The 22,383-nt window shown below is 40.2% G+C and overlaps 1 protein-coding gene across 5 annotated transcripts in view; it reads left to right on the top strand.

Moving 5' to 3' along the window:
- Positions 1-22,383, top strand: part of FBLN1 (fibulin 1) — an 80,888-nt gene that overhangs the window by 48,564 nt on the left and 9,941 nt on the right. For 4 of the 5 annotated variants that reach the window (XM_065672811.1, XM_065672806.1, XM_065672802.1 and 1 more), the window contains 2 exons: positions 8,255-8,397; positions 10,387-10,518. In XM_065672811.1, the coding sequence (XP_065528883.1) occupies positions 8,255-8,397; positions 10,387-10,518 (275 nt within the window). Of the gene's footprint in view, positions 1-2,751; positions 3,215-8,254; positions 8,398-10,386; positions 10,519-22,383 lie in introns of those variants that run through there. The other variant, XM_065672815.1, reaches the window with a different exon arrangement.

The raw sequence follows: 22,383 nt of genomic DNA, 5'->3' as shown, positions 1-22,383 counted from the left end.
AGTGTTTAGCAGCAGCATGTGCTTATTTTTCTAGCTCATGTGCCTAATTGCAAACATCTGCAAAGATGTATATAATCCCGCCTCGCTGCAAAGCAGTGCGTGTTTTACTTAGGCCCTGGGTTGGATTCCTCTGGTAGCATCTTGCTACCTCCTCAGCACTCCCCTTCTGTCGCTGGGTCCCCTGTGCTCTCTCCCACAGCGACACAGCGTGGTGGCAGGGTACGGTGGCTGCACGGCCAGCTCATGCATCCTGAGATGCCACAGAGCTGGAGCAGCATCCCGAATCTTGGGCTGCTTACTCACTAATGGTAGGTTGTTGGATACCCTTGCCTTATGATTTTCTTCTGCCCACTGAAGGGAAGCATTTAAATAAGGTCTAAAGAGTACACTGGGATTTAAATGCTCGTTGCTTATTGCCTTTGTGGTGCATGACCCCAGAATGAACTCCAGTTCTTGAAAGCAATAATATTTGCTCTCTCCTTTGTGGTTATTTGATGAAACAATTAGTGAATAGTAACTAAACCTATAGTGAAGTGTGTAGTGTGCGCCACCAAAGAATATGATAAAAGATAATGAATTCTGAATAATTCTAGCTTCTAGCTGCAGGCACATCTGTCTCCACAATTGAATCAGGAAAATGTCCTGGTTGAGAAAGTTGTTATGAGGAAACTGGAAGCTTTAGGGTTCTGTTCTCTTAAAAAAAAATAGCTATTATTATAAAATGTATTTTATTTATAAAAGAATAAATCAGGGCATTTTTATGAGCATGTAAATGCTCATGAGCAGGTACATGATTCCAAAAGGATTTACACGAAGAAAAATTTCCAACTAAGAAATTAACTGTCTTGACTTGTTTCGTGATTTCAGCAAAACTAAGTAATTCTTTTTAGTGGAGTTATTGATGACATTTCAGAAAAGAACGCAGAACTTGCTATACCTGAAAATATTCCAGGAGTATCCACACCTAATTAGCTGGTCATCCTGTGAAGACTTGTGCGTGTTCTTTACACAGATTAACAAAATTAAGAATGCATTTAAGTCTTCAAAGAATTGCTTTGTACTTTCATTTGCAAGTGGTATTAAAAGAAAACATAGAACACATTAACTGAAGAACTGAGGGTGCTTTTTAACTGCTCTTCTTGAAAGAGCATATAATGAATGCTTATTTTGCATATAATGAAAAGTTCCTGGAATTCAGGTCACGATGCATTGGCAACAAAGTGGGGTTTGCTTATGAGCTACAGTTCTGTTGATACCAGATACTCCTGATAGGAGCTCAATTTCATACGTCAAAACAAAATAAATGAAATTGGCACTCATATGTCCTTGAGGTAGTAAGAAACAAGCCAGGCTTTCATGCTGGAGCATTTGTTAGTAAAGGAGTGAGTAAATAGTTTAGGTTCTACAGCCTCAGCCTGTGAACTTAATATTGCTTTTGAGTGGAGAGGCTCTTGTACATAATATAATTGAGTCATAGTTGTGCATGAGGCAAGTTTGGAGCTAAATGCACAATCTCATCATCCCCAAATTTTGTGAAGTCAATATCCAAGTGAGATCATGATGTCTATCTCTGCTTCCATGCACCTGTCTTGAGAGGATGCTCACCACAACTTGAATATGGTGCTGGGCATCTTTAATCTGAAATTCATATAAACTCTCCTTGTATGCAATTCTTCAAACACTTCTCAAAACCATCAGGTATCATGACATGTCAGATCTCCATTAATGTGCTGGTAGACTACAACATTCTTTAATAGCAGTGACTTTCATGCTCATACCTGTCTGTGCTATAGTCTACTGGATAAACTTCACAGTTCTCAGTAACAGAAAGGGAGGAGATTTCTCTCTCCATGCAAATCATGATTTCTAGTGCCAATATTCATTGTTCACTTTCAGCCTGTATGGGAGATTTCTTCTTAGTCCTCTTGACCTTTTCACTGTAATATAACGTCTCGTGATAAGGGAAAGAAACAGCAAAGGGCAACTTTCTTACTCACCAGCATCATGCTGGAGACATCAAGCTGTTGGATCTTGCTTTCAGTGCTTTCCTAGATGGGTGTTATGACTGACTCATGTTGGCTGTCCTGGTAGCACAGAGGAATACTGTGCCAGATCAAGAGGAGTAAGGTTTTCCTTCAAAATCAATAAAACTTAACGTACAGGCAGTGTTGGAAATAAGTTTTACATTCCTCTGTATGCTGTCAGATGATGAACATACGTAGTGCAGTATCTAAAGTGCCTCTTCGGCCTCAGAAAGACTGACTCCTTGTATATTTGTGGGTTTCAGGATACTTTTCTCAATCTTAAAATCCAGCTGGACATGCCAAGTAGGCCACAGGCAACTCAGTAACCACTTAGGATCTCTTCCTTTATTTAATATTATGTCCAATCAACAGAATAATAAAACTGAGGGAGGGGGGAGGCAGCGTTCTTCCTGGGAAGAGCTTAGCTGATCTAGATGCAAACAAACTCTCACTCGCACTGAGGTGCCAGTCTCAGTCCATCTGTGCGTGCAAAGAAAGGCAGCACTTCTGAAAATGGCAGTGCTCCTTCAAAAGCACCTGCTACAGAAAAGTTCGTCCTTATTTGATAAATGCCCATTTGCAATAAGAGTGAGGTGCCAGGCTGAAGAATGGATACAGTATGCAAATCAAGATATCTTTTCCCACCCCCACTGCCCTTGCTCTCCTATCACGCTTGCTAAATGTACACTAATCTTCCTCTTGTCTTGTGTTCTCACTTTTCTTGCAGTCGCTGTGAGCGCTTGCCTTGTAATGAAAATAAGGAGTGCCAGAGCCTGCCTCTGAGAATAACCTACTATCACCTCTCTTTTCCTACCAACATTCAAGTACCCACCGACATTTTCCGCATGGGCCCTTCCAATGCTGTCCCTGGGGATAAAATTCTGCTGTCCATCATCAGCGGGAACCAGGAGGGGTTTTTCACCACAAAAAAAGTGAACAACCACAGTGGCATTGTGGTCATGCAGCGGCAAATCACAGAGCCCAGAGACCTTCTTCTGACAATTCAAATGCAACTTTTCCGCCATGGAACTGTCAACACATTTATTGCCAAACTTTTTATCTTTGTCTCTGCACAGCTTTGATCCCTAACCTACAGACATCATTGGCTACCTTTTCTCTTTAAAAAGCTTTAAAAGTAGCTTTTATTTCTCAGTTTTAATAAAGTTTTAGTTCATCTGTTGCATGCTGCACTTGCATTTTATTTGCCATCATCGTTACAGTTCTCTACTTTCCCCCATAACTGAACATCTCAATTTAGGGAGATTCTTACATGTACTCTGTGTCATTATAAAAAGCAGAAACAGGTGTTCAAGAGCTTATTGCCTGAGTATACTGAGGACTGAAAACAATTCATTTACGTCACACAGTAGTGGAGTTGGTTTCATTTGATGATACACAGCTGCGTATGTTTAGGTCTACATTTTTTAAACAAAATAGGTATATAATTTGACCTATCTCAACTGAGACATCTTTAGAGACTTTCATCACTTCAGGGGCAAATTCTGTGTGTTTTCTGAAAATCTATTAAAAGGGTGTAACAGGCCCTTAGGACATCACAGTGCTCCAACACACAAGTGGCTTTGAAAATGGGGAGCCATATTTTCAAGCTGCACTACTTATCATTGCTCTGTTGTAGCCCGTGAGCTTGTTCTGGTTTCTGGTACAGATCCCAGTTCTAACTTTTAAAGATGGTACAAAAGAGAATCTCTTCTAAAGAACATTAATTTTTGAGATTTTTCATCTTCTTTTCTGTGGAATTTCCACTGAACTGAAAAACTAATGATGGGAAAACAGCAATGAAATTCCTAACAGCATTCAGCTACTAGCAGAGAGCTCTTTTCTGTTTCACAGGCAATATCCTGAGACATGTCTATAGGAACATTTGAAAAAGATATTTAGTTGGTCTCTCTCCAACTTCCATATCAAAGCCGATAAATATTTAATTTTAAAGACTTTACCCACCACTACTACCCAAAAAATCCCAACCAAACTCTACCAGCCCTGAAGTATAAGCTAGAATTCCAATATCCAAATCTTTCTTCCTTTACTTCTACAAGTTTCTTCATTCACCCCTATGCAATCAAGAAAAATGTAGAAAATACAGCTGGAATTTCTTCAGAGTTTTGTGAGCTGGAAAAGGATTTATTTTGCTCTTCAGTCTTTGGACTGATAAATGTGAAAAGCTTGGTCCCAGAGGTATGATCTAAAAATCAGTGTTCTTCACATGATCCTAGGCTCAGGTATCTCTGCTGCCTGGTACGTAGGCAGAATAGTCAGCCCATAGATGAAGAATAATCCACGTGAATGCACATACGAAAAAATAAAAGAATGTTTCACCAAATAAATGCAGAAGACACAGGAAAGGTACAAGGTTAGAAACTGCAAACATTCTAAGCCAAGATCACAAGCCTTAATCACCTGAACACAAGGAATTACTCTATTAGCTGTAAGCTGCAGGCTCTTGGGCTCATATTCAGCCAAGGACTAGATTGGGGCATGATTGCAGCACTCTGCCAGAGTATTACATGTTGCCTAAGGCAAAGTTTATCCCAGCTGGCTGACAGGAGTTCAAGTCTCATGAGGAATGCCAATGTTTAATAAGTCTGTTGACACATACTTATAAAGCTGCCAGAAGTTGCCAGTGGGGATAGAGTCCCAGTTTTAAATATTGAAAGCACAAGCCCGTGCTGCTTGAACTAATGGGGTTTCTTACCGCCACAGAAGATGCTCGTATATAAATGCCTTCTGGCTACCAGTTCATTATGAGGCTGTAATTAAGTAGGATAAAGATTCAAAAATAAACTTAATTTTTGCAAGCATTAATATCTATTTGTTTGGCAGGAAAAGAAGGCAGTGTGAGAATTTGGCCCTCAGTATTGTAAAATATTACTATATTAATTGCATTCAGCAAGTAACTCAAGAACATGGAGCTCAGCTTCTCCTGTATTAGATGCTTTAATGCTGCAATGTGGCTGGAACTTTCAAGAACATGTATGGAATGATGTAGTGCCATTTTTGTGCATGGTTCTTTCCAAATGGAAATGAAATCACAGTTCCTGAACCAAAGAACTTACTAATTGAATCTAAGAGAGAATATGAAAATAAATTACACCAGGACCCAAGAAGAAATGAAAAATTATATTCAGGAAAAGATTATTTGCAAAATAATCAGAGCAACTGAGCTGTTTCTTAACTTTTTTCTCTTTTAAATGAAAAAGGCCCCAAAGAGGCCCCAGCTCCAGAACTACAGTTTTTGTTAGAGGGGAAAACTTGAAGGAAAGATTTGAATAAAGACATATTTCAGCACTTAGGAAGAAACTTTTGTCACTCACTGTCCCTACTATAGAAGGACATGAGCAGAAAGGAAAACATCAGTTAATCAGAAGATCAAATGTAAAGATGATGTGTAAGGATAAAATTGAAAAGTATGTTAAGATCAGAGCACATCATTAATAAAAAATAACAGGATTTTAAATAGATGCTAGTTGTCAAAGAAATTACTCCAGGAGTTGTCTAAAAATGGGATGTTGAAGCAGTGAGAGAACAAAGTGTTACTTTGGATATGCTGAAGCAATTAGCAGGGATATCAAAAGAAAGGTGATAAGAGAATGAATATTTGGGCAGGAGAAAATGAAAGCATAAACTCAAATTTAGTAGTATGGACAGAGCATGCAAGAAAGCAAAAAAGTTGTGGGATCTATAAGAGGAGAGAAAAATGATGCAAAAAGTAGAGCTGGCAAACATTTGTCTGTAACATGTATGGGTACAAGCTGGATTGATCTAGAAACCAGTTTTAGCCAGGAACTAACACAAATCACTTGTGATTGTTGTGATCCTCAGTTTCTGTATGCAGGATACCTAATTCATGTCAGAATGCTTTACTCCAGTGAATCAAAAGTGAGAATTATGAATGCAAGTCTTAGAACTTCATCTTAAATTCCTGACTTTTTGGATGAGAATTTCAGAAATGTTTCTGTTTGCCAAATTCTGTTCCAGCTAAAGGCAAGAGTAAAGCTCCTTTTTCTTTCTAGGAAGGAGCAAAGGCAGACCAATGCTGACTGCTTCAGACACTCCCACCAGTGTTTCTGCACATAAATCCTATTGTCTAAATGCAGCTATGAAAATGTAGGATGCTGTACGTATTGTACTGATAGTACTTAATGAGTAATAATGTTCCAATGTGAGTTATGCAAGTTACTGTTTATTGGTGTCCCTAAAACCTTTAGAGGATGCTATAGTTATTATTTGCATTATGTAATGCAAAGAGAAAAATATTAAAGAACTTTTCCAGCATTTTGAAGCATGTTGTTGGAAATAAAACCAGTCTAACTTGGCTCTTGTGACCCCAGCTCAGCAGGATCCTGAGGAAAGATGCAGTGTTTGTTTGCATGGCTGTATAGATGTAAATGTTTGTTAAACTCCTTTATATACAGCCAGGGGAAAAAAAAAGCGGGGGGGGGGGGGGGGGGAAGAGAGGGAAATGAATATGAATGATGCACATTTTGCTTCAATTCTATTTATTATGTATTTTGAAATAGACTATATTAAGCTGGAGCTAGCCTGTGTAATTTAGCTAATCCTTATTTCACAGACATGAGGGTCAGCTAGCTGGAAGTCCTTTCTTAAATTGGCAGCTGAGGTTTAAGGGGATGGAATCTGTTGGTGTAGGTCAGACTATTATGTCCATATATCCATAATTAATTTGTTCTGAAATGACCAGCATGAAGCATTTCAGCAGAAAGCCGTATTCTGTTCTCTGTGAGATGTCTAGGAAATGACGAAATTTTGTACCCAGGTAACAGTAGGAAGTAAAAGGTCTCTCCTGGCCTCCATCTCCTGGCCAGTCTCAAAACATCAACCACAGAGTGAAAATCACAAGCCAGGCTCAGCTGCTGTAAATTAAGGCAGCTTCATTGCCTTCCTGTGGACTATGCCCGTTCACATCTGTTAAAGCATGATTTCCTTACTGTTGATTCATGTTTTCTCTTTTATCTTTATTTTAGCTTCATGCAATATCAGCTTGTTTGGCTTTGTTTTCTTTGGTGAGCAAATGTGGGTAGCATGTAATAAGAAGTCACTGATGTACTTGGTATTAATAGAGCCATAAAGTCCCTTTGAACATCTGAAAAAAGATGGCTTGTAGGTGTGGACTTGGGCAACACATTTTGAAAAGAGCAAGATCCATTTGTTTCTGGAGGTATCTGGCAAACTAAAGCTTCCATTTTTTTTCCCTTTTACTCAGTGATTTTTTCTTCCTTTTAATCTTTGAATCCTCCCCCCTCTGACACTGCAGTCTTTTCTTTTTTCCACTTAGAAATATGAAGAAATGGGCAGGTCAAAGTTGAGATCATTTGCGGGGCTTAGTCACATTGTAAGTCCCAGCATAGCCCTTTCATCTCTCATGAACACAGACTGGGTATTGTGCGAAGTTCTTGAACTGTAAGTGACTTTAAATTCACTCTAGTGGACAAGGGTGAGAAGTTGCCATTTAACTTTTAATAGACTTTCAGGGACGAATGAGCAGCTGGTTGAGATCGAATATGAAATGACCCTTACCATTTCCCCAAACTCAGAATTCAATCTTTGAGGTTTTAAATAATGTGATTAACTTTTTTCCTCTTCCAGTTTCCATTCCTCTCTGTTTTCCCAGTTTAAATGGAAAAGGGGCATGTGAGAAAAAACAAAACCACAAAAACCAAAACAAAACAAAACCCCAAAAAAAAACTTCAGAGAGGCTTTTCTGGCTCTTTTTGCACTGAAAATCGTGAAAGAAAGTTGGTCCTTCAGATTTCCAGAGTGGGAATTGTTTCTTGTTTATATGGCTGATATCACATGGAGTGCAAAAACGCTTGTGCAAATAAGTGCATCTTCACTGAAATTAGTGAGACCATGCCAGTGCACTGCAGCTGAAGATCTGGGCCTAGTTGTTTGGTCTTGTTTGTACTTTGGAAGAGATTTTACATGACACCTTGGCATCTCATGCTGTACAGTTCTCCCTATTTTCACATGTCTGGCTTGAAGAACTGGATTTAACGGGCTTTTGACCGCAACTCAGCTGAGCCAAGTTTTTCAGTGGTCTAGCAGTTCTGATGATCTGCATTTGTCTCAGCTTTTGAGGTGAAGAATGAACACTTCTATCAATTATAGTTTCTAGCTCCCCAGATTGCAAAACACAAAGAATTAATTAATTTTCAGAATATATATGCATATTTCTCTCCCGTTTCTCTTAGTGTCAGACTTGAAAAGACAGATACTATCCGTTGCATTAAGTCTTGTCGACCTAATGATGTCAACTGTGTGTTGGATCCAGTCCACACAATTTCCCACACTGTCATTTCACTGCCTACGTTCAGAGAATTTACGAGACCTGAAGGTAAGTGGTTTGCTCCTTGTTCCATTTAATAGACTACAACATATAAAACCTCCACCGGAAATCCTTGCCTAAAGCCAGACTTGCTACCGGTGCAGTAAAATGTTTGCACAGTTCCAAATTATAGTGTACTATTCATTTAATTAAAACCTTCGATATCCAGGAGTTTTAATTTTATGGGGCAGAGAAAGTCATTCAGAGCCCTAACTCACATAGCTTCCTAGGAAATAAATGTTGAGTCTGAATTCCCAGGTACCACATTTACCCACATAATAGCCGTGTGCCCCATGACATTTTTTTCCCCTTCTTGCAGATTTTGCCATAGGAAGTAGGTACTCATTATATTCCTCTCATCTTTTTGTGGTCTGTTGTTTTCTATTGACAGGTGACTTGTTCCAAAAATATAGCCTTTGTCTGTATGCAAACATTAATCACAAAATACATTCTATTGAATATGCTATCTAGTACTGTGATTTGCTAATTCTTGACCTATGAAATAAATGTGTTTTCTAAAATATAGAATAAAGGAAGGGAAATTTCAAGGGCTGGACAGAAAGTTTCTAAGCTAGGATTCTCAAAAAGTATACAAGTGAGCATCTGTCCAGTCATCTGAAGTGAATTTTCCAGCCCCAGATGCTGCACTCTCATGGGCACTTCTGTATTTCTTTAGTTCCTTCAGCCTCTGCAGCACCTGCAAGTTTTGAAGTCCTGCAGTTTCATAAGGATTGCACTCACTTTGCTTAGTTCACATACATACATACAGATCAAGAGCCAAATTTTGCTGCTTGGCGTTTGTATTCACTTTCTGGCAGCTTCACTGGGGATTGTGTACACATCCATGGGTGGGATGACTGCCTTCAGCCCTGCTTCTCTGTAGGATGAACCTACTCAACAACTTGCTGTAAGGCACAGACACAGAGAGAGAAGTGGTAGAGGAAGGAAGATTATTTTAGAGGGGATTTTAAAGCGCCTAAATCTCCATTTCTGACGCATGCAGAGTCTCAGCCTTGCTGTGTCATAAATTTGTCCTAAATGAAAGCCAAAGTTATTTCTTTACTTCTGTACCAGGTGAAAGAAGTAGGGCAAGAGACGTCCCTGTCCTTGTTCATATAGGAACAATTTAACCACCAATAGCTTAGCTGTGTAGAGCTGCCGTAGATTGCGTCAGGCCTGTTTCAGGCCTTGGCTGGCCCTACTTCACAGGAAGCAGAGGAATGCCCCATAGCCACTTCTACTCCCATACACGCCCCTTCAGCTTCACCAGGTGTACTGGCAGCAGAGCTAAGGATTTGGCCCAGGATGCTTCCCAAACTGTTCTCTCGTTAGTCCACCCTTACGATTTAATAAAAGGAAATGAGACCTAGCAATCTGAGAGTATGACTGAAGCCCAGAACATGTTCCTAAACTGTAATTCAGTGCATGGCTTTGGGTGAATTCTTACAGCTCCATGATTTATTTTCATCATCTGTAGAGCAAGGATAATAATGAGAGTAATAATACTTACCCACCCCCGCCCCCAAGGGGGTAAGATGCTCTTACTGTTTTTAAACCTACAGCCTTTTTCCAATACTCAGAAGGGCTCTAATTTGTAATGACAATATTTTAACTGCCTAATGGAATCAGAGTTCAGGGGTTTATATGTTTGGTCCCCCTCCCTTGCCCACCTTGTGGATCCTCAGTGTTGTCCTCTTTGGGACTTTGTCTGGAAGTCTGCCTGGTTTCCAAGAGTTGTCTTTCTGGACTCTAGAAGTAATAGTGTTTTGGCTTCAGGGCTTCTTGGATGGTGCAGGAGGAGAAAATAAATCCGTCTAAATCCTCCCTTTTCCCAGATCTTCCTTCTTTTCATTTTAAAGGACAAACTGAGAGTGGTGGGGGAGGTGGTTGTCCTCCACCAGCTTTGAGGGCAAGTCATTATGGATCACATTCTGTCAGGTTCCTCAGTGATGTTTTCAAATACTTCTCAGTACATTCTGTGATCCTCTTTCTTTGCAGAGATTATTTTTCTTCGTGCCATCACACCTACGTATCCGGCCAACCAGGCAGATATCATATTTGACATAACAGAAGGAAATTTAAGAGATTCCTTTGATATCATCAAGCGTTACATGGATGGTATGACAGTGGGTGAGTAGTGTTTTCTGTTTACTTTCTTCTCTCAATAATATTGTAGAACAAGGTCAAGGAAATTAACTCAAGTAATTAACTCCCACCTTGATTTTCAAGCCTGTACGGATTTATTATTCTCCAATCCAAGCTATGTAATTTAAACTAATATCACAATTATTTTTTTATTAAACATAGTAGAGGCCTAAACTTCAATATGAGAAATGTTCTAAGTTCTTTCAGAATTGGTGCTAATTACAAATGCAAATGGCTTCATTTTAAAATTATGAGCTTTGCCCATTATAATCAAACCTAATACAATAATACAGCATGTTAGCGAAGAGACTGTAAGATTAATTAAGGGTTCTTGCTTAAACAGCATTGCACCAATTTTTGGATAATAGTTTTTTCAAAGCAGGGCTGAATGTACTGAAACTGTTACCTGATTTAATACTTAATGACAGGCTGGTTCAGTTTTGAATAAATACCAAACCTTTGTTGAAGGTAAAAGGGATCTGACAAGAAAGAAACTTCAGAATGGAGCATACACATTTGATTTACAGTCTCAGCTTTGCAGGGAGGAGACATGGCAGGAAGTATACCTGTGTATACGGATCATGTTGTAGACCTGCCTCTATGTATATAGCAGGGAGGGTCTGCAGCACAACCTGGAGTCATTCTTTCTGGTGGGCTGCTCTCAGAGCAGGGCTCTTTTGGGGGATATAGGGCATAATGTATGCAGTATGTAATGTGTATAGTGTATCTAGCATACATATATATGTACACATGCACACAGATATATATTTACAGCGTTATGCTGCTTGGCTTTCACTCTGGGACCCAGCATACCCAGGAGTAGGTGGTAAATCATGTGAGGGTTGCAGAGCAGAAGCAGGTCCCAGTTGATGCACTGCTCTGCCTGATGCAAGTTGCTAGTGCTGTAGCAAGGGAATATGCTGTGATTCTCACACTTAAAGAATGAATATGCCAGGTATTAGAACGTAATATTTGATTGCTCTTTATTAATGTCTATTTATGAAAATAGAGGACTACTGTTCCCACTGACCATTTATGCTTCAACATGTGAATGTGCAGGTTCTGCTCAAGTTTACACATGTGTGACTTTATCAGTTTTCAGGAGTCAAAAAACACAGCAGAAACTGGGCAGAAATATTTTACAGTGAAAATAGTGTATTCCTCTGTGATTATTTGTAGTGCTCTAATAGTGAAACAATGCTTGGTGCAAGGTTTGGTTAGGGATTTTTTCTTTTAATCCATTGCATATCATACAGTTCATAATCCAGACCATGTTACTAGAGTGTAAGTTAGCTGGAAGTACTTGTGTTTCTCAGTTTAAAAAACTTGAAGATGTGGCAATTCGGGACATGGCTTAGTGGTGGGCTTAGCAGTGCTGGGTTAATGGTTAAACTTGATGATCTTAAAGGTCTTTTTCAGCTAAAACGATTCTATAAATCTATGTGCTTCTGGGTTTTCTAGCAGGACTCTGGATGAATAGGGAAATTGCTGCTGTGCTTCGTCCACGATGATGGTTTGTGAAAAAGTCATACTTAGTATGATCTGAAGGTGGCACTGTTGCATTTCAGAAGCTTGATATTACAGCCTGAGTTGTGCAAAGGTTTTATGAACTGTAGATAAAAATCATCACTCATTAGGTTTATATTTCTTTCTTTATCAAACAGAAGTATACATGTGAATGCTGAGAAAGAGGGAGAGTCTGTTAAAGTGGGACGATAAGATTACAGATTTCAGGTATTGGGTTGATTCTTTAGAAGAGTATAAATGTTATCAGATCCCACAGTAGTTACAGTAGTTTGCTTTTCGTGCTGTGTGCTTCTTTCTGTCTGAAATAAGAAAGAAGGATGTGTTTAGAAATTTGGCTGGCCAAGGTATTCGCCTGAGGGAAGCTTTTCCATTTTGAATAACAGGACTGCTTGTTGATGGTATTTTACTTGGTAAATTGGATGTCTGCCTCACAGCGTTAGGAGAAAAAGGATATTCTTATACAGCAGGTTGAGAGGACATGATATATGCTTAAGTACATTCCCAGTTCTGCAAAAGAATTGAGCAACTCTTTCTTCACCTCAGTTCCCCCATGTGCAACACGGAGATGATAAAACATGCCTACTACTGTCTTAATTAATTCTTGTATGTAAGATTCTTAATTAATTCCTCTGCGTAAAACTACTTTGAGATTAATGGATGGAAGCTGCAAAGTAAACTGCCTGCAGCAGAACTGGAAAAGAGAAAACAAAACAAAACCCCAGCTGATACTTACCTAAAGGGGCAGAGGTTCAGGGCAGCATGTTGTATGTGTGAAATCAGGATTACAGGTAATTCTGTCAGCAGCAGTTCTGCTGCTCTCATCAGAATATAATTTTTTTCTTGTTAATAATCAGAATGTTAGGTGTTTCCATGAAAGTGCTGAATAGTGTTCAAGACAATAAATAAGATGGGATCCTAGTCCTCCGGAGTTCATAAAGTGAGTCCTTCTTGTAAAGAAAGAAGAAGGGCTTGCATAAAGTTGGAATAAGACAAAGGGCATAAACAATAACAGAAAGCTTCATTGGTTATCCCATTAAGTTACACGAACATAAGAACTGTGGGGATGTAACATAGGGACTCTAGCAAAACAAATGCCCAACTAACTCAGTAACCATTGTCCAACATACGAGCCAGTAACAGAGAGGTATATAGGATTCTTTTTGCAAAAGTAATGTTCCAACTTGCTGTAATCAGCAGTTTATGTGCTTCTGGGAAAGTGCACGTGGGCCACCATGCTTGATGACCACTGATGGACATATGCCTCTTAAGTCTGGGTAACCTATTTTTAATTATTATTAATTTTTGCTGTCTAAATTGTAGAGGAAAGAACACATTTACCCTCTAAATCATAGATGCATGGGTAAAAGGAATAATAAGCATGTTTCATTCTGTGTAGTATTTCAGGAGAAACGATCAGAGTATCAAAGCTATTTAATCTGCTAATGGAAATTAGATCACCAAATACCTTTGTCTACAAGACAGACTTTCTCTACAAGAGAAAAGGTAGAAACCTTCTACAGGAGTTCTGTGGGTATATTTTCTTTAAAGAAAAGACATGGACTAGCTCAGAGAAAGATAAAATACGTAAGAGCATACAAAAAAAAAAAAGCAGGAAAACGATTACTAGTGTTACTGAAAGGGCTGAGCATAATATACCTTGACTACATGTCAGAGCAGAGGAAACTGAAGAAGGCATTCAAAGAAAAGAGGGAGCACTGGGAAAAGAGGGGGAGAAAGGACAGATTAATGAAGATGCCCTTGCAGGAAATCCTTCATTAGTAAAACAGGTTTTTGCTAGGTTGTCACAAACACGAGAGATGACACCTTAAGAAGGGGCTGTGTTTGTGTGAGTGGAAAGGAACAAGATGCTCTCAAAATTGTAGCACTAAAAAAAAAGTAAAAAGGTACAGGTTCCTTTTGGTAAAGGCTTAGAGAGTGGGAGGAGCTGTTAGAGAAGGAGTTACAGAAGAAAAGTGAGGACTTCAATACTGACAAAGAACTGTGGAATGAAGAATCAGGTCATCAGTTTTAGCCATTATCTATATAAGTTGACACTGAGACATCAAGGAGATGTTAGTGAAGCTGAGAAATATGTAGGGTTGGATGGGGAGTGGCTTGTCAGACTGTTTTGTGATTTGTTGATGGAAAGACAGAAGCTGAGGGCATAGGGAGAGATGAGAGTGTGTAGCAGAAGTTTGTGAGGAGGGAAAGAAATGACACTAGAAGCAGTGGAAATAGTTGCTCCAGGAAATGTTAGAAAAAGAAAGAGCACAGTCTCCCAAAGGAGATGCAGGAAAAGCAGGCACAAATGTGAAGAAGAAAGAGGTAAGGACAGTATTGCAAGATCAAGGAAAGATAGTATATCAAATGGGAATCAGTGATCAGCCGTATCAGACATGGAGGAGCCAAAAGAAGTAAGAACAGATTCCAGAGCTAGGTATGCTGACCTACAGGAAGTATCTTCCAGTGGAAGAGAAGGAATGAAAGTCAGTCTGCTGGAGTTACAGTGCACAGACTTCTTGCAAGCTGAAGAAAAATAGTTGTGTAAAATGTTGTCTCCAATATTTCTACATTATTGTATTAAAAAGAGATGTGAAACCCCTTTCTTTCCTGGTTCAAGAAGTGCTGTAGAGTCTTTGCTGCCTGGTGTGGTTACAGTTCAAGGTGGCACTGTTAACAACTGCACATCACTTCTTAGCACGGGTGGGAGGAAAACAGAAGTGCAGACCTATCCAGTTGTGGATTTTTTTGTAAAAAAAAAGCTTTTATAGACTTCTCAGTGCATTCCTCCTTCAACCAGCTGTCAGTGAAAAATGAAGAATGCATTTTCAACCTGTACAAAAATGTCCTATCAATGCCTAAGGTATTATCAGATACTATGAAACATTTCCCCCCTCAGCTATGCATTCATTTCCTTATGTGACTGTAATACCACCTTGTAGTCTGGTAACCTTCAGGAAGATTGTAAAATTTTGTCATACAGCAAAAAGTAGCCTGATAGGCTGAAATCTTTCGTGTTGCATTCAATACTAACTTAAGCAGATACTCATGCCTATTAAGCGGAATTGTACTATTCTGATCAAAAACATCCAGAGTCAATACAATTATAAAATTTCACTTGTACCTATAGAGCTTCTCAGGGGTGTTGTGCTGGTGCTAGAATACGCTGATATCAATGTTGCTTATAATTTTACAGATATGTACTGCTGTTCTCCATTGCTATGGCAAGGATTTCACTGCTATCTCTGTGCTGGCTTTCCAGCCACATGTACACGTGTGAGAGTTCGTATTACCCTTGAATTACTACAGAAAGTGTCTCAGCTACTGATAGCACAACAGTAGATTTAGTAGTAGTCTAATATTTACTATGGTGTCATGATCATTTAGTATGTTCCAGAGGCTGGGAAGACACATTTAAAAAATTATCATAGGGTAAACAAAACCAGATACCATAAGAAAGTGTGTTTGTGTAATCCATATTGGTTGGGGGCAGGAGAAGGAGACTGGAGGTTTGACTTTGAGGAAACCTCTCCTTAACACAGGGTAGTAGTTCTGTGTCTTGTAAGTAGTTTGGGCATTCCCAGTGTGGCAAGGTCTTTTCACAGTCTGCCATGCTGTGGTCTGACATTTGTGTGGTCTGGCATTTGTATGATCTGACATTACATTCAGAGGCACTAGATTACAAAAGATTCGGTTCTGAACTTTGTCCCTGGACCCACTCTGCAGTGCTGAGCAAGTACTTTCACATTCCTCTCTGCTTTTCCCTTATCCTCTCTTGCTTTAGACTTTATCTTTGGGCCAGAGGCTGGCTGGCTCTTACCATGCATTTGTTACCGTGTTTAGCATAATGAGATCCCTGGACTGATTTGGGCTTCTTGGCACAGCTCTAATGCTGAAGGTAGCAGTTCACCTGCAGTTGCTTCTCTGTGGGGAAATGGAGGCTAGGTGTAGGGAGTCAGGGTGTCCAGGAGAGCTCTGCTGTTCTTGGGTGAGGATTTCAGCACATACATTATCTCCCCTTGTGGGTACTCTTACTAGAAAGTAAGCAACAATAGCCACCTTTTGTCATGACTATAATGTCATTAGCATGCAATGACAATGGTGTCTGGCAATACAAAACTGATGCTGTCCAGTCATTCACAGTAAGCACAGAGAGCAGGGACATAATTCAGCAGGTTTTTCGACAGGCTCTTGCAGCCTTACATTTAAAAGACACAGCCCCTTTCAGTATCTTTGTTCTGGTTTCATCTAGGCTTGCCCTTCACAAGAGGACTCCCTCAGCAAAGAATATTTTGTGAGTTTTTCTCTATGCCATGATGCCCTGTTGAAATTAGTAGCTATGCATTTGAGATGAGAGTGCCCAGAAGCCATTTGGTAAATTGGACTAGATTTATTGCCTGAACCTGCCCTTTTGGGATGCTGATGAGTGCGCTGTTCAGTAGTCAAATCTCTCAATACCCTCCCTCCCCTCCAGAAAAAATGTCAGGCTGGAGAGCTCTTCTGGAGGCAAACAGGCAACTTGAGCAGGAGGTGAATTTCCATTTCATATCTGAGAAATGCTGAAGGTGCTTTTCTGGTGAGAATGAGTCTCATGCTCGAGTGGAACAACCTTCCTAATGCCAAATTTCACTCTAGCACATTGCAAGTATCTGGTTAATCAAACACTCCTCCTTGACCAATGTTCATCTCACCCATCAAGTAGGAAGGTATAATATATCACAAAAACACTCATACAGACCACCTTTGGTTACAGCTTCCATAAAGCAGACAAATAAATCACACTGCAGCTCTGACAGAGTTTTGTGAACTGTGGCATGAAGTATAAAGCCTGCCAGCTTGGGAAAGAAATAGACTGAGTCAGGGAACAGCTAAGGGGACTGTCAAAGGTCCTTGGTTCAGATTACATAGCATGCATTTTTTGGTATTAATTTTAAACACTGGGCTGAGATATTACATAAATGAGCCAATAAAGCCATATTTGGAATTCAGTACACTGAGAAACATCCTACAGCAATTCCTCTGAGGGAGTTCTGTGTGAATTCAGCTTTCTGAGGTTCTTTGCCCTGGTTTAGAGTGGTCAGAGACCTCCTTTTCTGAGGATCTCCAAGAGCGAAATATTTGTGTGACCGATTCAGCTGCTTCTGCTGCTGCTCCCAAGTTCGTGTGTTGATAGCAAGTGTCTTATTCCTGCAGTAGCACCTACACACCCTATAAAAATGGAGAGAGAAGATAAAAGACTCAAAGCGTATCATAAATCTTTCCCAGTATGATGCACAGATGCATGGATGACTTAAAAAACTTATATTTTTAAAGGGGTCAAATGTGGTGAAGTGACCCCTTATTTTAGCCTTGTTTTGAGAATTTGGTCAGGGATTAACACGCATTAAGATTCAGAGAGCTTCCCTCATCAGAAGTTCTGCTAACAATACCCGCAGAGCTGTCGCCTCTAGGTGATGACTGAGCAGCTACAGAAGGGCTTTCATGTCAAATCCTCAGGATTAGGTACTTTTCTTCCATGGTAAATTGAATCACAGAGCCATATTGTGCTGTGTGCCACAGTGTGGCTTTTTGCCAAGAAATGCTTAGGGTGACAATGATTAATTGCCCAGGTGTCATGGATATGCTACAGTATCCAAGCTTGGCTGAAACAGAATAATGTGGTTGCAGGACAGGTAGGGTAAACAAAGCCACTCTTGCTAAATGGAGAGATTGCATGTATGTGATGATGTACCACAGTGGACACTAAACCCCCTATAATAAGGTAGTAGGCATAAAATCAGGAAGCTGACATATATGATTTTTGCCTCTTTTGGACATTCAGCCCTTAAGTTTTTTCCACCTGTTTTTGTAATATGTGAGGTTCTTGTACTACATAAAGCATGACACGTTCTCAAAGGTGGAAAAAGAAGGATTAAAAAATGTATGGTGGAAACTATTTTTTAATGAGGCTACTTTAAGTACAGTTATTGCATTTTAGGCATGAGTGATTTCACAGCATTGTCAACATTAAAACCTATTGCGAGGTTTGGCTAGAAGGCAAACCAGAGATCTAAAAGCACTTCAAGTTTGCCAAACCAAGATAAGAGCACATCTCTCTGAAGTTATTTGGTATCCTTAATAAAGATCATAGTATTTGTAAACTAGCCAAACCTCAGTAAAATCAAAGGTTGTTTTTAATTCTTTCATAATAGCAAGGCTCCATATGATCCAACATGACAGATAATAGCTTTGAAAATATTTACCATTTGTTTCTGGCCAAAAAATGTATTAATACCATGAGGCCTCTTTATTGCCTCTTTATTTGATGCATTTCAGCAACCAAAGCTTTCTAGAGAAGCCCAAGTGTTAATGAAATTAAACTTCATTGAGTGGTTGAAGGATAGCTTTTCTAATAAATTGAATCCCAAATTTCTGATCTCTTGAACGAGGCAGAAAGATGCCTTTTCATGCTGAAATGCAGTTCCTGTACTTTAATGTCCTTTTTTCTTCAGAGGTAAAATTAAAGGCAAAAAGAGAAGCAGATTCCATTTTAGTTTAACTTAAACTGAGATCTGTACAGTAGGTGGAAGACTATGAGTACCTGGAGAGTTTTTAGATACAATTGTTTGGATGGTCTTTAAAGGAGGGCCTTGTCTTTACATAGTTTAAAAATGATTACTGCGGTCAATAGATGCTCTCTCCGTGGAGAGATATGAGCAATAGATGTTGCTTATGGTCACAGGCTTGGGCCCACCTTGTTACACACTACACTGTTTTTTTTGAGGGATGTCTTGCCCTTCCCCTGATCCTCTTTTACACCTCTCAGAGAAGGAAACAGTACAGCTTTCAGCTGCAGTGTTGGGCAGTGGTTACTGAATTGCTCCAGGAACACAGGCATTTTTGTCTGTTCCTACGATAACATGCTCAGCAATGCACCAACTGGCCTAAGTCATTAGGAGTCCTGTTTATGCCACTGGGGTGATACCATTATGGTCCCTAATAGGGAACACTGGGATTGTATTATGTGATCTGGAGCTTTGTGGGTGCTCAAAAGGGAAACCCCTGTCCTGTTGACCTCTGAGCTAACACTCCAGCCCTTTCCCTGTTGTCAGAATTAGTGCTTGTGTGGAAAGCCACGTTTTTGGTTCTTTTCTTTCAGGTGTTAATCCAAGGGAAGGGGTGGAGAATATAGCAGGTCCACTATTTTTGGTCAGCTTAAACCAACAGTGAAATAGCCCTGAGTGTATGTACCTTATGAAAATATGATTTTATGTTCAGACTGACTTCTGAAGCAGTTTATAAGTACTTGGTTTCTCAATAGTTGAAAATCAGGCCTCAAATTCTCTTACGAATTTGAATAAAGATCTGGGAGATCCATGTTTGAAAAGCACATGTTTCTGAAACTCTTGTCCCCAGATACTTCAGCAAAGATATGTATAGCCAGCCACATTCCTATGAAGCAGTTCTCCATCAGCTTGGAAACCTTGTTAACATCCAACTCTAAACTGATTCTCAAAATCTATTGTTTTGTGAAGTGTTCACCATCAAACTTGAATGAAGGTCTAATTCACAATGTTATGAGGGCAATATACTTCAAAGCAAGAGGAAATCTATTTCAGTACTTGTATTTTGATTAATGAGTTTTCTGAATCCTGTAACCATGTTTGTTTGTCAGCTGTGGCAGCTCAAGGATTAATGATATCTTCAGAGCTATTTTTCTGTATATGATTTGATGCCTGCAGTGATGATTACCAAGAAATATTTCATTTTCTAAAGAGCAGCCACTTATTAATAAAAACAGATTGTATCAGAAACTATCAGAGCACCACACAGCAGGAGCCTACATTGTTATTGTCACAAATAATTGAGAGAAATATTGATAGCTTTCAGGAAAATTAAAAAAAAGGAAATGAAAAGGATTATTTAGCTTTTGAGAGATGGAGGAATCTAAGGTGTACATTAACTGTCTGAAGTCAGCGGACATCTGGTGGTCTGGGAAATGCCTGTCATTTGACAGCTAGATTGCGCCTTTAGGCACAGTCATGAACTAAGGAGGACTGGAGGAACATAATGCCTGTGAGACTGCTTACAGAGGCACAGCCCACTTCTGTGAAGCACGACAAGAAGGGCTTCTGCAAGTACATCAACAGCAAGAGGAAGACTAGGAAAAATGTGCCTATGAATGCGGCAGGAAACCTGGTGAGTAAAGACATAGAGAAAGCTGAACTGAATGCCACCTTTACCTCATTCTTTCACTGATAAGACTGGCCTTCATGAGTCCTGGAGCCCTCATAGCAATAGGAGTATGGAGCAAGAAATACTAACCCTCGGTGGAGGAGAATCAGGTTAGGGAACATTTCATAGAATCATAGAATCATAGAATGACCTAGATCATCAAGTCCAACCTTCATCCCATCACTGCCAAGTCTACCACTAAACCATGTCACTAAATGCCACATCTGCAGATCTTTTAACTATCTCCAGGGATGGTGATTCCACCACTGGACTGGGCAGCCTGTTCCAATGCCTGAGCACCCTTTCGGTGAAGAAATGTTTCCTAATACCCAATCTAAACCTCCCCTGGTGCAGCTTGAGGCCATTTCCTCTTGTCCTGTCGCTTGTTACATGGCAGAAGAGACCGACCAGCACGTCACTACAACCTCCTTTCAGGCAGTTGTAGAGAGCGATAAGGTCCCCCCTGAGCCTTCTCTTCTCCAGACTAAACAACCCCAGGTTCCTCAGTTGTTCCCAACCATCTCTAATACAAGGCAGGCTATCATTTGCCTTCTCAGCTGCCTCAGTGCACACACTGGCTTATGTTCAGCTTCATCAATCAGCACCCCCAAACAAAAAAACTGGACATATCCAAGTCCATGAGATCTGATGGGATGCCTCCACAAGTGCTGAAGGAACTGGCCAATGTCATTGTGGGGCCACTCTCAATTATTTTTGAAAGACTGTGGTGATCAGAAGTTCCTGTGGACTGGAAGAAGGCAAATGTCACTGCAGTCTTCAAGAAGGAGGATGTAAGGAACCACAGACCCGTCAGCCTCGCCTCAGTCCCTGGGAAGGTGATGGACCAAATCCATCTGGAGAATATTTCCAAATGTACTGAGGACAAGAAGGTGGCTGGGAGTAGCCAACAAAGGTTTATGAAGAGGAAATCGTGCCTGACCAACCTGACAGCCTTCTACAAAACAATTACTGGATTAGCAGATGAGAGAAGAGTGAATGTTGCTTATTTTGACTTCAGTAAGATACAGGGGCATTAAGGTTCTCAACACTGTCTCCCTTAGTATACTCATAGGCAACCTGAGGAAATGTAGACTTGATAAGTGGACAGTGAGGTAGACTGAAAAACATCTAAACTGTCACACTCAAAGGTTTGTGATCAGCAGCACAGCTAGCAGCTAGTCACCAATGGTATAACTGAAGGTCCAGTACTGGGGCCAATTTCTTCATTAATGGCCTGGATGATGGGACTGAGTAATGGGCTGCCAAGAACCTCATGAAGTTTAGCAAAAGGAAATGCACAGTCCTACCCCAGGGGACCAATAGCCCTGTGTACTAATACGTACTGGGGCTTACCAGCTGGAAAACAGTTTTACAGAGAAAGACCTGGGTGTCCTGGGGGACATCAAGTAGATCCTGAGCTAATGACGTGCCCTTGTGCCAAAAGCAGCCAACGGGCTCCGTGAGGAAGAACATGGGCAGTAGGCTGAACTAGGTCATCCTTCCCCTCTATTCAGCACTGGTGAAGTCACCACTGGAGTGCTGTGTCCACTTCTGGAGTTCCTGGTATGAGACATAGTGGACATAGTGGAGAGAGTCTAGAACACAATTAAGGCACTGAAGCATCCATAATATGAGTAGAGGCTAGGAGAGCTGGGGCTGTTCAGCCTGGAGGATAGGAGGCTCAAAGGGAATCTGATCAATGTAATGGTAGGAAATAAAGAAAAACTCTTCTCAGTGGCGTGGAAAGGACAAAAGTCAATGAGCACAAGTTGAAATACAGGACATTCCATTTAAACATGTGGAAACACTTCTTTACTGTAAAGGTGGTTGAACACTGGAGCGGGTTGCCTAGAGCTGAGGAGTTTCCGTCCATTTAGATATTCAAAACCAGACTGAACATAGCCTAGAGCAAGATGCTCTAGGTGACTATGCTTTGAGCAAGGGATTGGTCTTCAGAGGTGCTTCCTGTCTCAACTGTTCCATGATTTTGATTCTGGATTGCAGTGATGTTGAAAATGCAACAGGACTGGACTTCGTAGCTTTCACTCTACCAAAGGTAGTAAAAGATTCTCTATAATGTGCAATGGTTGAAGCATTATATTTTCAAAA

Source organism: Lathamus discolor, chromosome 1 (genome assembly GCF_037157495.1).
Source record: "Lathamus discolor isolate bLatDis1 chromosome 1, bLatDis1.hap1, whole genome shotgun sequence".
In the NCBI taxonomy this organism is placed as follows: domain Eukaryota; kingdom Metazoa; phylum Chordata; class Aves; order Psittaciformes; family Psittacidae; genus Lathamus; species Lathamus discolor.
The sequence above is the reverse complement of the archived record's forward strand: the minus strand, read 5'-3'. Positions and strand labels throughout refer to the sequence as shown.